Source organism: Dermacentor andersoni, chromosome 6 (genome assembly GCF_023375885.2).
Source record: "Dermacentor andersoni chromosome 6, qqDerAnde1_hic_scaffold, whole genome shotgun sequence".
Classification (NCBI taxonomy): Eukaryota; Metazoa; Arthropoda; class Arachnida; order Ixodida; family Ixodidae; genus Dermacentor; species Dermacentor andersoni.
This window is the reverse complement of record NC_092819.1, coordinates 49084041-49098952: the sequence shown is the minus strand read 5'-3', so window position 1 is coordinate 49098952 and position 14912 is coordinate 49084041. Positions and strand designations below refer to the sequence as shown.

At 45.9% G+C, this 14912-nt stretch overlaps 1 protein-coding gene across 3 annotated transcripts in view; it reads left to right on the top strand.

Annotated features, from left to right (window-relative positions):
- The window catches only part of Uba1 (ubiquitin-like activating enzyme 1), a 60235-nt gene that overhangs the window by 14184 nt on the left and 31139 nt on the right, over nt 1–14912 (top strand). For all 3 annotated transcript variants that reach the window (XM_050170850.3, XM_050170849.3, XM_050170851.3), the window contains exons 7-14: nt 449–581; nt 1586–1683; nt 2244–2390; nt 7869–8039; nt 8187–8291; nt 8383–8463; nt 9681–9833; nt 12922–13087. In XM_050170850.3, the coding sequence (XP_050026807.3) occupies nt 449–581; nt 1586–1683; nt 2244–2390; nt 7869–8039; nt 8187–8291; nt 8383–8463; nt 9681–9833; nt 12922–13087 (1054 nt within the window). The remainder of the gene's footprint in view (nt 1–448; nt 582–1585; nt 1684–2243; nt 2391–7868; nt 8040–8186; nt 8292–8382; nt 8464–9680; nt 9834–12921; nt 13088–14912) is intronic.

Sequence of the window (14912 nt, the reverse complement as noted above, 5' to 3'; positions counted from 1 at the left end):
ACTGTGCTTTCAGCCGCCTATAGTGACCGTGCGACCCTCTCCGAGATTCAGGCTTATCTGATTGCGCGTAAACGGAACAGCGTGCAACGGCGCACTCACGATTTCTTCAAGCCTAATGAAGCCACGCACTTATTCAAGCCCGAATAAGTGCGTGGAAATAAAGGATTTCATTTTTTTTATTAATCTGCTTTTTCGGACACCTGTTTATTCGGACATTTCCACAGTCCCCGTGAGGTCCGAATAAACGGTCGGCGACTGTACGTGGGTGCTTCTTAACGTGCATACTTTCCGAGGGTCATCCTTTTATGTGCGGAGATCATGTGGTAGGGTTTCTATAACTTCTAAAGTGTGTGAGCACATCTTTAAGCAGGAATATAGCATTATAGTGGTCACATTGCAGGAGTTGCCTGTGCATAATGAATTGCCTTGCTTTGGTTTGCTTGCCCAGGACAAGGAAGCGGTAGTGACCTGCCTGGATGAAACGCGGCACGGACTTGAGGATGGAGACTACGTCACTTTCTCCGAGGTCACCGGCATGACAGAGATCAACAGCTGTCCAGCCATGAAAGTGAAAGTACTTGGTAAGTACCATTGTTGGCCGAGTGTGTCAGCTGTGGCGTGGAATGTGGCAGCTGCTTTCAGATTGAAATGCAATGGAAAAAGAGCTCTTATTCCTAGCATAAGATGCACGTTAAAGAAATCCAAACGGTCCGAATAAATCTGGAGCCCTCTTGAAGCCTCTGCATTGCTTCAGGGCATTAAACCCAGCATATCAACATGAGTAGCCTTTGTTAATGCATTCTTTGTCACTGGCTTTAGCGAGTTGGTGGAAGAATGCCAGCTTGCTCACGGCTTCCACTTTCGTGTGCGGCTGTCTGAAAGTATGTCCAAATTGATGGTTGCAATTTTTATTGCAGGAGGTTTGTTGAATCGGAATAAATCTTTAAAAAGTGAACTAGTAGCATTTTCACTCTGTCTTGTGGCATCTTTTGCAACAGTGAACAACCCACTTCAGTAGAGGTGCTTTTCCTCGTACAACGGACTAGCACTGTGGAAAGGGTGGAAAAGGAAATGACGCTCCATCGCATTTTGCAAGCAGATATCGGGGCTCTGCGATATCTGCGCTAGCCCGTGCTTTGGAACACGCTTGGTGTTGTGCCACCGATTGAGGCCAGCAAACAAACCATGCAGACAAATGAATTTCTGTAAAAACGTTTTGCTGGAAATATATCCGACATAGAAAAAGCAACGAATTTATCAGCAATGCTAATTACTTGTCATAATTTGGCCGCAGGTAAATGTGGCTCTCCCCAAAATTTTGCAATAGCTATGTGTGACATCACAGAGGCCAGGCCTATATACTGTACCTTTAGAGCCTCCTGCCTAATGCATATGACCTACCCTTGGGGTGCACAAGAGTGGTCAACAAATAATGTGGCCATACTTCATACCATTGATTGTGGATTAAAAATTGGAGTGTGGAGCTTGTGATTGCGAAGAGTAACTCCACAGTGGCGGTCACATTTGTAACATTTTACTCTAGGGGTCGTTTTTAGCTCTCTTCATGCCTCCTCTTTCTCTCAAGGTCCATACACGTTCAGCGTGGGAGACACTACACAGTTTGGCGACTACGTCAGAGGTGGAATTGCAACGCAAGTCAAGATGCCAAAGGACATCAAGTTTGTGAGTGGTGACGTCTTTGCTTGCGAAAGATTAGGCCAAACATCATTTGTCACTGTTTGAGCAGCAAAACAAAAGATGTCATTGGCACCACTGTACAGTCCAGTTGGTACAGCTACATCAAGGCATAACTTGGGAATTATCAAACAAAGGCTGCGCCAAGCTGGACCTATAATGTACTTATAAACAAAACCTGCATTTAAAACTAAGTTTCCTTCCAGGCTTTGGCACATCAAATTTGATTCTGGCATTATATTCATGTGCTGAAGTTTGTGAGAGCTTCAGTCAGTGCTAATTTATCATGTTATGTCTTAGTGTGATCCGGTAATATGTGCGGATAAAAATTTTCTTGTTTCTTGAGAACTGGCCCTTGTATAATACAGTCAAGCCTACTTATAACGATAGCAGTTTTAACATTGAGAAGCTGTTGCACCGTCAAATACGTTCTTGCTAAGAGTAGCCCTGTTTGCGACACTATCCATGCCTACATTGTTTACAACATAAGCTGTCTGTATCACCGCGCAGCTCACGTGATTATCCTTGGCTTTCTTGGGCCTTCGCAGAAGTCGCTAAAGGACGCCCTCGCAGAGCCAGAGTTTGTCATCTCGGACTTCGCAAAGATGGATCGCCAGGACCAGCTGCACTTGGGCTTTCAAGCACTTCACGCCTTCGAGGCAAAGCACTCGCGGCTGCCACGTCCTTGGAATAAGGTAAGAAGTCTTAACTGTTAAGGGGAGACACGGGTGATAGACCGAAAGATAGCAGAAAAAAATTGCTTTTTCGAAAACATTTCAAGACAAGGTCTCGGAACCGCGTCCGCGGCGGGTGCCCAGACCCACTAAAAAGACGCCGGCCTCAAATCTTGTTGATTTGAAATAAAAGTTTACGCTTTCTCTCGAAAACATTATTTTTGGATACAGTAGAACCCCGCTGTTACGTTCCTCACTGCTGCGTTTTCCCGGCTGCTACGTCGTTTTCATCTGGTCCCGGCATAGCTTCCATAGGAACGAGTTTTGGCTGGGCTTGGCCGGGCTTGGCTATGGAACTGGCTGCAAGAAGCCGCACGCCAGTTCAAGAGGCCGCATGAGGCCGCCACTAAGTGGCCATTCGTGAAAAATGATCTTACTATCATCACTGTGATTACGGTCACCGCTTGGTTGTTGGACGGGTCGACTCACGGAGGAAGGAAACTCGGGAGAGGCCCTGACGTCACTCTTTGTGAAGCTAAAGTGAAACCGGAAGTTGGCGTTGCTCGTGGCGTTGCTCCGCCTATCGGGCCTACTCTCCTCTCTTGTTTACGTTTCTCCCACGCCGCGCTGCGCGCAACCGGGCTGCTCGGACGCGCGCGCTCCGCAGCAATACTAAACAATCGTTAGCACGTTAGCATGATTACGCCAAAGAGGGCAAAATTTCCCGCGGAAATTCGTTCGTCCGTTGCCATTGCCGTGGCGCGGTGACAACAAGGAGCACGAGCCGCATGATGCCGGGGAGTTGCCAAATCCTAGCTTTGGAGAAGCCGTCGCGGCTCTGGACTTCCTCCGCAGGTACGTCGCACCTCACAGCGACGCTGACAGCAATGCGGCCTTCCAGGGTATTGAGAAAAGTGTGGCGATTTATAGCGAGCGAAAAAAACGGCAAGCCACCATTCTAGACTTTTTTAAGTCCTAAGCGCACTCTGTGGAAATAAATTGTCTATAGTTGAAGCTGCACTTTTTTCATTCCTTTTCGGAGCTTTCCTCACTGTTGCGTTTTCCCGGCTGTTACGTTTTTTTCCCCCGGTCCGGTGAAAAACGTATGAACGGGGTTCCACTGTATTGTTTGATGCATTGACAGTGTCTGATGCATTATCTCAGAAATTTTCACGCATCGTTGACCAATATTTCGGTTGTAATGGCGTTTTATATCGCGTCGGCGAGCTTTATTCGTACTGACGGATGCGCAAAAAAAAAAAAAAGGGCCTTTTTCCGTGAAGCGCAGTTGCCGTTCTCATTTTCCGATTGCATACATCTTGGTCTTGTTTGAAAGAGCAACTCCTCTAGTTTAGTTTTCACACCGCCGCTTCCCTGTGCACTAAATGGCTATGAAGAAAAAGCCCACGAATAAGTAGTTCCCATGCACAATTCCATTCGTCGAGTGAGGCACGTGACCATAGTAACGCCATGCCAGTGGCGGGTTTTCACCGTCTGCTCGGGCGTGCGAAACTCGGTACGAAACCATGTCGAATTCAGTTTGCTACAAGCCATAAATTCGGCGAACAGAAGAAAAGAGGAGTTTTAAGCTTTCAAAAGTGTGCAGTTGCTTTGGAAGATGCTGGCAATAGTTTACTGCTACCCGTGCTGAGCCCCGTCGAGAGTCTCCCCCCTGTGACTGCGGAATAGGCTTAGCAGGTCAAAGCGCTTTTCGCAGCAGCTGGTGTTCATGCGGCATTCCAGCACTACTAATGCAACCCAGTGAATTGGAGAAAGTGCAGAAAGCACAAGAAAAAAGACAAGACTTTGCTTAAACACCGGCCCCCAAGCAAAAATCAGATTTTCTCGCTCGCGCTGATGCGGCTGGCACTGTTCCACCACTTGACGTTCAATACAGTGCAGTCCACTTATAACGATATCAAGAAAGACGAAAAATATGATCGTTATAACCGATGATCGCTATATCTGGACTGCAGTTATCAAAAAAAAAAATTTTTAACGCGTTTGCGCTCTTTACCTTTGCAGCTCTGAACTCGAATTCGCTACTTGCTCTAAAGAATAGATGATGTATACAGTAGGCCGTGAAAAACAAACTTTATTTCTAGCAACAATGACCGTGTCAAGGATTAGGCGTGCCGAAATAGTCCGAAATCTGCATTTGCTTTTGCGGCAGCTTCAGCTTCACAACCGCGGTGTGCATAAATTCCAGCTGCTGCGCGAACACTGACGGCAATCCTTTAGCATGCATAAAATCAATTAAGGAGTCGATCGACATCAGTGCACTTTGCATGGACATCGTGGTCGGGGTCAAGGAGCCACTGTCGATCTTGTTGTCGCTGTCGCTGATGCCGTCGCCACCGTCGCACAACTTTGCGTCTGTCGAGACAGCACATCTTCGGCGATCGCCTCGTCGGTGACCTCATCGCAGAACGAGGCAGCACTGTCTGCAGTCAAAAACTCCTCCTGTGTCACCAGTAGGAACGAGCTCCCAGAGCTCGGTTATGTCAGCGACTTCCACCGGGTCGGTCTCAGCGGGTTGGGGAAGTTCGTCCTTACGCACAAAGCCCGCCTTCTTGAAGCAATTGGTGATGAACCACTGGTAAAGCGCCTCTTCAACATCGGCGTACAAAGGGTCTCTAACCCCTTTTCCGCTGATCGGAATGGCCGCTGATAGCTCCTGCCTTCACAATCGCGGTGCTCCCGGTTTTCAAGATGGTTGATATCGTTAACTGGACGAGCTCATACTTCTTCGCGAGGGCGCTCACCTTGAAGCCGCATCGAGAGTCCTGCAAAATATCCATCTTCGTGTCAAGCGACACAGCTTTGCGCTTTGTCGGCGCCATCTTCGAACTGGGTTGAACCGTTGGTTGCAAGCTGCTTCGGTGGCGTCAGCCTGCTATCGCGAGAGAGAGAGACGCGGGACGGGCGCCACCGCGCCGCTTTGCTTGTCGCTTCTTTTTTTTTTTTCTCTCTTTCGGAGCGACTGTGGCCGACGCGCATGAAGCAGCTAGCGCCATCTTGTGGCGCGCTGCGCCAACGTTGGCTTCGCCTACTCGTGCGCGGGTGGGGCGAGACGCGCTGCGCGGTAATGGCGGCAGATACGAACTTACGGAGGTAAACATCGCCTCGTCTCGACATCGTTCGTTTCCGTGAACTAAACAACGCAAATGTTACGATTATTTGGCACGGAAAACGCCGTCCAGACTGCAAAATTTTGATCGTTATATCCGATATGCGGTGAATAACCTATCGTTATAAATGGTTTTTTTCCCCATAGACCTAATGCATAAAATGACACTCTCATGTCGACCCATCGTTATAACCGATATATCGTTATATGTGGTATCGTTATAAGTGGACTGCACTGTATATCGGGAGTCGCAGCTATTTTTGTTCGATGTAAGCGTAATTTTTGCTATTTATACTCAGTGTAACTATACCGCAACCAGAAATTGTTCAATATATAGAATAATTCGATGTAAACGGGTTCTATATAGTCGGGTTCGACTGTATGTGCAACCAAGTCCACCTGTATTTCTGCCAGTTTTGAGTTTCGTTGTATGTGGATGCAAGGACTGCAAATGCTTGACAGATCGGCATGTGGAAGGCTCCGGAGCACATGGCACATTATCATCAGAGTCGCTGCTTGATGATGGGAGAGCTTGCTCAATTATTGCGTCATCGTTCAGTTCGGCACGCGACGAAACCACGCTGTCGGCCCTTGCAGATTTCTATTGCGAAAAAAAAAACGGATGCACGTTAGGTTTATACAGCATAGAATAGACTGCATATAGCGTAAGTCGGTCGATCCGCATTATAAGCGGTACCGCACTATAACCAAAACGTGTTCAAAGGCGGCATGTCTGCTAAACATGTACACGTAGCAATTGCACGTATCCGTGAATTGAAGCATGCAACTGGGAGTTTGGCATCTGTTTAAATTTATTAACGTTGAAAGGTGAATGTCCAAGTGCCCGCAATCTTCGCATGAAGCAGATAAAGTAATAAAAATTTGTTCAGAAACGACGCAGAACGAAATTTCAGATGCAGTGCAGTGTCTCGTCTTATTTCTCAGACTGATAGTTTTATGCACAGTGTTGAAGACATAGCGACCTCGGACCAAGTTGTCACCATTCGAGTGTTGCCTGGGCCTTCACTTTGTTATCAAGCTGGTTTCTCCACTTTCCATGGGCCGTACAGCCACTACGTGTTTGACTGACTTGGCACTAAACCACAATTTGGTCGCCGACGCGAGGCGTGCTGGTTAAGCCTAGCTGGCCGTGGTGTCAGGTGGCATGCCGTTGCGGGAAGCTCACCCTTGATGGGTTTGTACCTGCAGACAATTACATAAGTTACATAAGCGGTTACGTGCATGGTCTGAACTGGCAGCAGCACATACAAAGCGTAGCTTGGTTTCTCTGGCTATCAGCTGCGATAGGGAAAATGCGATCTGAGAAGGTGAGGAAATGCTACTATACACGACAGCGGTTGCAGGGAAACGAGATAAATTTCAGTTCAACTCACGGTACGGTTCGTTTCTGTTGTTTGTGAAAAATAAACGCCATGCCAGTATGTCAAGTGGACAACTTATGCTCGGCATGCAGAAGCAGAGCAGCAATAAAGCGCACCACAGGGTCCAGGCGACACTATGGAAGCGGTCGCACATCAAATCAACACTTCTGTGCCCCTGCGGTAGCTTTGCGGCTATGTCGTTACTCGAGGTCGCGGATTTGATCCTGACCATGGCAGCTGCATTTCAACGGAGGCGAAATAAAAAGCACTCATGCACTTAAATTTGGGGACACATTAAAGAACACCATGGTGTCAAAATTAATCCGCGGTCCGCCATTATGGCATGCCTCATAACCTGATTGTGGTTTTGGCACGAACAGTCCCATTATTCAAATAACGATGCGATGTGCCATGTGAGGCAATTACAATGCTCAACCCTCTCAGGTTGTGAAATGTGGTGCACAAGAATGCATCAAGCAAATACCTCTCCTACAGTGCATGGGATCTGCACAATTTTTTCTCTCCCTGCTCACCTTTACTAAGGCTCTGGTGCTAGACTGCCCAAAACTGAGCAGATAAAGCTCACATGTGCAAGCATGTTGCAAAAGGATCTGCATGTCGGCACATGAACACTCTAGAAGCTGTATTATCAGTTCAAGGAACTCTGTAGTCTAGCTTGCAGGGATGCCGCTTTCGGTGCACATTTCTTGAATTGAACCCCAACATGCAGGTAGCTATTGCTCCAATTAGACTGCCCCACTAGGCATCATGTAGCACAAAAGTGAAGTATTCCTGAAAGAGGAGACTGTCATTGACATGGGTCCACTCAGGAGCTGCATTATTGCGAAAGTGTTGTTTTCTAGGGCTTCCTGGCTGTTAATTTCATGTTTCAAGCATAAGTGCTGGCAAGTGTGGTTTGCTCAAATGTTGGCAAGCCTGGCACCGCTCGGTTGTAAGCAGGGTCACTTGATGGTTCACCTGTTTCAGGAGGATGCAGCCGAGCTGGTGGCATTTGTGAAAGAAAAAAATGCCTCATTGGCCAAACCCCTGGAGAGTCTCGACGAGAAGCTGCTGTCCACTCTGGCCCATGTTTCGGCTGGCTCCCTCTGCCCCATGCAGGCAGTCATTGGAGGCATCGCTGCGCAGGAGATCATGAAGGTGAGAGCTGTCCGCCAGAAGTGGCTGGTTGTAGTATAAGTGCTTCTGTAATGTTTCATACTTAACAGGTAACGCTGCGAAAGCTGCATAAGTAGTGCACAATTAGAAATGCACTAACACGTTCAACACTTCTCTTGGTTCCCACAGGCATGCAGTGGCAAGTTCAACCCGATACAGCAGTGGTTCTACTTTGATGCACTGGAGTGTCTGCCACAGTCGGGGACAGTTTCCGAGGAAAGCGCCACTTCACTGGTGGGTGTTTTAGTCTTTAATTCATGCCCTTCCTTCTTTAAATCATTTTTTGGGAGCCGTCTTGTGATGAAAATGGCACGTTTCTGTGCAGGCAAACACTCGGTATGGTGCTCAGGCTTGTGTTCTCGGTGCTGATGTCCAAAAGAAGCTGGGATCCCAGAAGTACTTCCTGGTGAGGACGGCATTTCTCGATGCTGTTTGTCAGCTTCTTTTTTCCTTTGATAACGGGAACATTTTTAAACTTAGCCGGTATAGCATATACCGCGCAATTGTTTCATTATCGCCTACTGCTCTTGGGTGGCCAGTTGTGGTGGTAACGTGGGAGACACAGCTCGGACCACTGACAAATGGAAAAGGAATAGAATTGCATTAGGATGGTCACATTACTCGGGCTCTGTTCACCACATTTCATTAGCATAGCCTATTCATTGAAAGCCGAAGTTGTGTGCGGACTGCTGCTAAGCCTAGGTTGTATCAATTCAGCTGTACTGCAACTTTTACCCCTTTTATTAAACAGCATTGTCAGTGCAGTGTTATGGTTGCCAAGCGCAGCTTTTGTCATAAACTGCTAGATATGCTATCAGATCACTGAAACTAAGCCTTAGGCCCAGCTAGATCCTGGCTTAGAAAACAGTACTCCTTCTGAAGGAAGCCTAAGATATTTTAACATGCACTTGCAGTCTATATTGAAAGAAAGTTAAAATTGCAAGAAAACTTTTCTGCATTTTCTAGCGAGTCCTCGTAGTCTAAGTGATTGAATTTGGCTTAGTGTACAGTGAATAACAACGCATTCTTTTGATGCGAGAGAGTCAAATTGCCCATTGAGCAGAAAAGCCCGTAGCATCTGTGGCAGCGAAACAGCACCCAACTTCCCATCGGCTGTGACGCCGGCTCATGCTTGCTGGCTCGGGCCTCGACAGAGCAGAGCGAGGGAAAGGGCGTTGTCACGATGCAGTGTCTCACTCTCAGCAGCCTGTGTTATCAGAACGTTGCTTGTTGGCAAAAACTTGCCTGCATTTTAACTGCACCTCAGTAAGGCCAAATCGTGCCCAGAAGGAGTTACAACACCAGACTACTCAGCGGTGTTCAATTGGACATTAATGTTTTCGCATTCACAGCCCTCGGATTCTTTCGTGAAAAGATTCAAAGGTGCCATTGCTGACGGAACGCAGCACGTCGAACGCAGTTGTGCCTTTAGTGAAGTAGGCATGTTTATAGCAACACTCTGCAGCCTCAAGTGAACTCGGGAACTAACCTAACCTAAACTAAACCTAACCTACAGCTCAGTTTCCTTGGGCTTTTTCCTTGCCACTACTGCACAGAAATTGCAAAACGAATTTTGCGTTCACAACTGTGGGCACCGTGAGCCAATGGGTTTAACCGGTGCAGGTGGGTGCTGGAGCCATCGGCTGCGAGCTGCTCAAGAATTTTGCCATGATGGGCTTGGGAGTTGAGGACGGTTGCATCTACATCACGGACATGGATGTCATTGAGCGGTCAAACCTCAACCGGCAGTTCCTGTTTCGTCCGTGGGATGTCGGCGTGAGTGCCTTGTCTCTGGTTGTTTCTGCCTGCTGGCTCCATAATATCTTTCCTCTTATGTCCCAACTCATTTCAGGCTTTATTGAACTGAAGGCAAGAACCAGGCCACTTGGTGCTTCCTAATTACGATAGCAGGCTGGTGTGCCATTGTATTTTAGCAATTGAAAAGCTAAGGGGACACTGCTGTTGATCTTGATGAAACTTGCTGCGTTTATGTATTTTCGTTGGCTAATTCAAGTTAAACATTGTTTTCTTGCATACTAAATATATTTCTGGATATGTATTAAATTCATAACATGCTTGGAGGTGGGCTATTCGCTAAACTATATAAGGTGTAATATACTTCGACATATAAAAATGGTCTTAAGTAATCGGGAGTATGCTGTGGTACGAGAACGAATGCTTTACTCATTGGAACCAAAGTTACAGATTGTCAAACTTTAAAAGTGTGCACTCGTATAACACCCAGAACAAATTCTTTTTTTGAATATTTCTGCCATATTTGTCTATATTATATGCCCACTGCAATCCTTATTTGTCTACTTTCTGACAAATAATTAATGTGATAGGATAAGTAGAATCGGAGATCCGCACTCCAAAACTGTCTCACCGCCAGAAATGCTGCCTCAAGAAAACGAGGCAAAACATTCCACATCCTCTTTATGATGCTTATAGCAGAGGCTAAATCAATCAAGGATAACAAGGATCCCATGAAGCAAGAATGAATGCTCTACACTAATCTGGACCAATGGGACACATAAAAATATTTGGGCCAATTTTCGGCTCCAGAGAGCAGGGTCTCCCCTCAAACCAGCCTGAGTGCAGAGTGTTGCACCATGTGCTGAATTTACATTTACTGTAGCAAGCACACCGGCGCAAGATTGTAAAAACAATTTCACAGAACGACCTGCACATCTTTCTACTGCACCCACTTGTATGTTGTGTTGAAAATGGATCACAAGCTTGCAAGATTTTTCTCAGACCAACCCATAAAACAATTATACCACTGTGAAAGCCATAGCAGCCTTTGCGACAAGAACGCAAGCTCTGTTCACACTATCTTTTACATGCGTTATCAAAGTGAGCATGTTTACCATCTTATGGGATCCTAAAAGTTGGATCTCCACCTTTGCAAAGATTTAGATATTGTTAAATCATGCCTGGCAGTTTGATCAGTGGCAAAAGCAGATGTGCATTTTTGTTATGCTCCCAAGTATTTCTGGGGGACACTGTTTCAAGTCAACCCCCTGGGCATGAGGCCTTGCTCCTTTTTTTTCGTGGGGCATGCGCCTCTGAGGTAGGTGGGCAAATAAACCCATTGCATGGCGCGTTCACAGCAAGAGTGCAGATCTGTTTGCGTCTGCATTTTTCTCAAATGGCTTTGGAACATAAATGCATTTGCTGTGCTTAGGACACTCGAATTCTGAGGCTCATGAATTCCCTTGAGCAATAGTATATGTACTAGGGATTCCGCAACAAAGCAGACTTTCTTTTTTGCCAATCAATGCAATTAGAAATGGAGAGCTTCAGTCGAAACTTGACCGTGCAAGATTTCCAGTGCACTTTTAGATTTTAGTTTATACATCTGAATTACAAATAAATTCTGCTTCTTTCAGCGAGCCTAAGGTCTGTACTGTTGCTCGTGGGTGTAGGTAATGCAGCTTGCAGTGTTGGCCTGGCATTTCCAGCTTGTGACTTTGCATGAAGTGTAGTCACAGCTTTTCTGCTTTTTACTCATCAGATGCGAACAAGCGATAGGCTTGTGGATATTTTACAGTGACATGGGAGAATGTAGAGTTGTGCGAATAGTTATTTTTGAGACAGAATCAAATGCGAATAGAATAATGCCAGAAGCAAATCCAATCAAATATGAAATAGTTTCCTAATAATGAAAAGCCGAGCCGTTATCACAATTCATGTAAACTGATATTCACATCCTAGTATTCTTGAAGTTAGCAAGTTTCTGTCATTACATAGTGCATGATGAAGCATTGTTTAATATATTAGATGCACGAATCCAGCATTAGGAGCAAACTAGTTTCTTCACATGCACAGGACTCTTCAGTAAGCGTGAATAGCCTGTAAAGTATGGCTACCCAAGTGACGTAACATGCTCCACTATACAAGTTGTTTTATGTGGGGGAGAAAATTTACCATACTTTTGCTTCATTATTATGCTTTATTGGGTGCAGTTGACACTTCTAAGTATTTTAGAGGCATTTGAAAAATATTTGCATTTACGAATAGTGACTGTAGTCAACTCGTTACATCAGACCCTAATAATCCGACAAGAAAACCTCCATTTTATCCAAAGCTCATAATATCAGAGACGCCTCACTTTCGAAGCTTTCATTGCAATGTCTAACAACTTTATCGCAAAGGGTGAGTGAAGAACATCCAAAGTAAACAAAAAAGTCGCAGTTTCGTCCAAAAGGCAAAGCATCGATTGCAATTGCAAATTAAACAAGATAAGCGCAGCAGCAGCAGCGAGCGAATTGACCTTTGTGCTGTCTCTCGCTTCAGCGCAAACTAAACATCGAAAGCACAGCACATGCGAAGCTACTGGCGCTGGTCACACTTTGTTCACATTGCAGATCGCTTTCAAGATATGGCACCCGCGCCGTTAACAGCAGCCACCCTTGTAGAACCCCCTCTTTCTCTCGCCTACCCCTGTGCCTCGCGCGTGAAAGACTGCACTTTCACCCCGCTTCCCTCCCTCCCTCACAAGTCAGTTGCCAGCTTGTGTCGACACAGCAAAAGTCTGTTTTATACGCCCTATTTTGACAAAAATTGCGGCTAATTTAGTCCATTGTAGTGCGGTCCGTTAAAAGCAAACTTCGTTGCAATAATAAAATAGGTAAACAAACTAAGGGTGAAATAGTTCGTTATATCTGAAAGCAGTTGAGCGTGGTTCCATTGTAACGAGCGTAGACTGTCAATTTGTTTTTCAAAAGTTGTGAATATTTGCACACCCCTCGAAAATTGAGTCTTCAGAATTTCCCCTCACAATTTTATATTACACACAAATGGGTCTTCATTGCAGCTTCAGGCTTCCTGACCTTGCCTTTCCGATTTTTTTGGTCTGCAGCGCATGAAGGCGGGCACAGCTGCGGAAGCTGTGAAGAAGATGAACCCCAACGTCAAAATTGTTGCTCACGAAAACAGGGTAGGGGTGGACACCGAGAATGTTTACACGGACGACTTCTTCGAGGCCTTGGATGGGGTGGCCAATGCGCTGGACAATGTGGACACACGTGAGTGTTGCCCATTACCCTTTAGAAGCATAAGTGCAGTTAAGGAAGTCTGGGCACTGCATAGGCCTTGTTCTTTGAGGCATGGTTTCTGTCATATGACCCTGTGTTCTTATAGATGAGTTGGAGTTGGAAGCTAGCTCAGCTGTGCATAGAAATGACAAAGCAATAATGATATCGTTGAGGCAAAATGAGGGAGCAAGAAACTGGTCACGGAAACCTTAAAGCCCCTCACCAGGCCACATAGCAAACGTTGGCTATGCGCTGGAAGTTATGTGTCCTCAAGGGAGCATTCTGCCGCAAAAAATTGTTCAAATCAGCTCGCTAATACTCGAGATAGAAATATTTGAGTGCCACGAACCCATGATTTCAGGAGGCGAGCTTCACCGCAAGCACGGATGCTCTCTCCACTTGCCCAGTCTAGCCTTCGCAAGCAAAAGTCCTTCCCTGCGTTCTCCCATACCAGACCTCGAGGATCGCGTGACGCAAACGTCAGGCCCCCCCCTCTCCCCGTCGCTTTTTTGCAGTGTGGTGCACTTCCGCTGACAGCGTTGCGCGCGAGCAGTTGCGATTGTCTCGTTTCGCACAGCGCATGATTTTGCGCGCTGTGCACGAGGATGCCTGACTATCGGTATGAGTCGGTGCTACACAAAGACAGAGGCAGACACAAGCGGATCACAGAGCATGATCCCGCGATGGAACACTGTAGAAAATGACAGTTTCAGTGTCTGCACGCGTGACTGCACTACGTGGCAACAAGCAAAGCGGAACTACATCTGTACTGCTGCAGTGTGAAGTAAAACAAAAACATGCAGACATTCCTAAGCTTTAATTTGTCTATTCTAGCAACATGTTACACAAATAACAGATGTTGCCTTGAATAATTCTCGTAGTGATGTGTACATAGGAGCACTAGAACGTGTACGTCATCCGCCAGCTTGGAGCGCGGCAGTGCGAGAAGGGAAAACAGCGGTCGGTTTGAAATTTCAGATCTTTTCAGAGACAACACAATCACAATCCAGATGGAAGAAGGTGGTGGGAAGAACTGGCCTCTCCACCATTATAGTATCTTTCGGAACAGATACGCCATCCCCATTCTAATTTTTTTTTTTTTTTTTTTTTTTTTTTTTTTTTTTTTTTCATGCAACCCGGTTATAACAATGGAATTTTCGTGCCACTTAAATATTGTTGTAAGTGGGTTCGACTGTGCACTGAACTGAGAGCACATTATTTCGGGCACGTTGCGCTCTTAGTGACATGATGTTGGTTGAATCCAATCACTGTTTTTATAGGGCTGTGTGTATACTGAATACTAGATTTCAGATCAAAAGTTGAATTGAATGGGGGAAGAAAGCTGAACATCGAATCGAATATAAAAAAAATTTAACTCTAAATTAGCAACCACATGATAATCAAGCGACAGCAACAAGCTACACGACAGGCACACCCTGTCACGTTGCAGCGTGGAGTTACCACAGGGACATCAAGTCGCAAAAAGAAGTTTAAGCTATCTTTCATTGTTGTCCGAATTAGTAAATTCGTATACAGGTAAAAAAAATCTCAAACATACCACGAGGCTCTTTAACCAAGCTGTATTAAAGTTAAGTTTAATGTGCTGTCATTTCTGGCGGCATAGCACCACCTGGTGAGTGAAATTCAATGCTTTTATGGCTCCTAGTGGCATCCGAGACATAACATCAAAGCAAACAATTCATTGCAACAAGAATGGCAAAACAACACTCATACTTTCACCTCAGCTTAAGATGAAACGAAGCGATGACTGATTTTACTATTTATTTTTTGCTGTTATGGCACAGAGCAAGTTGCA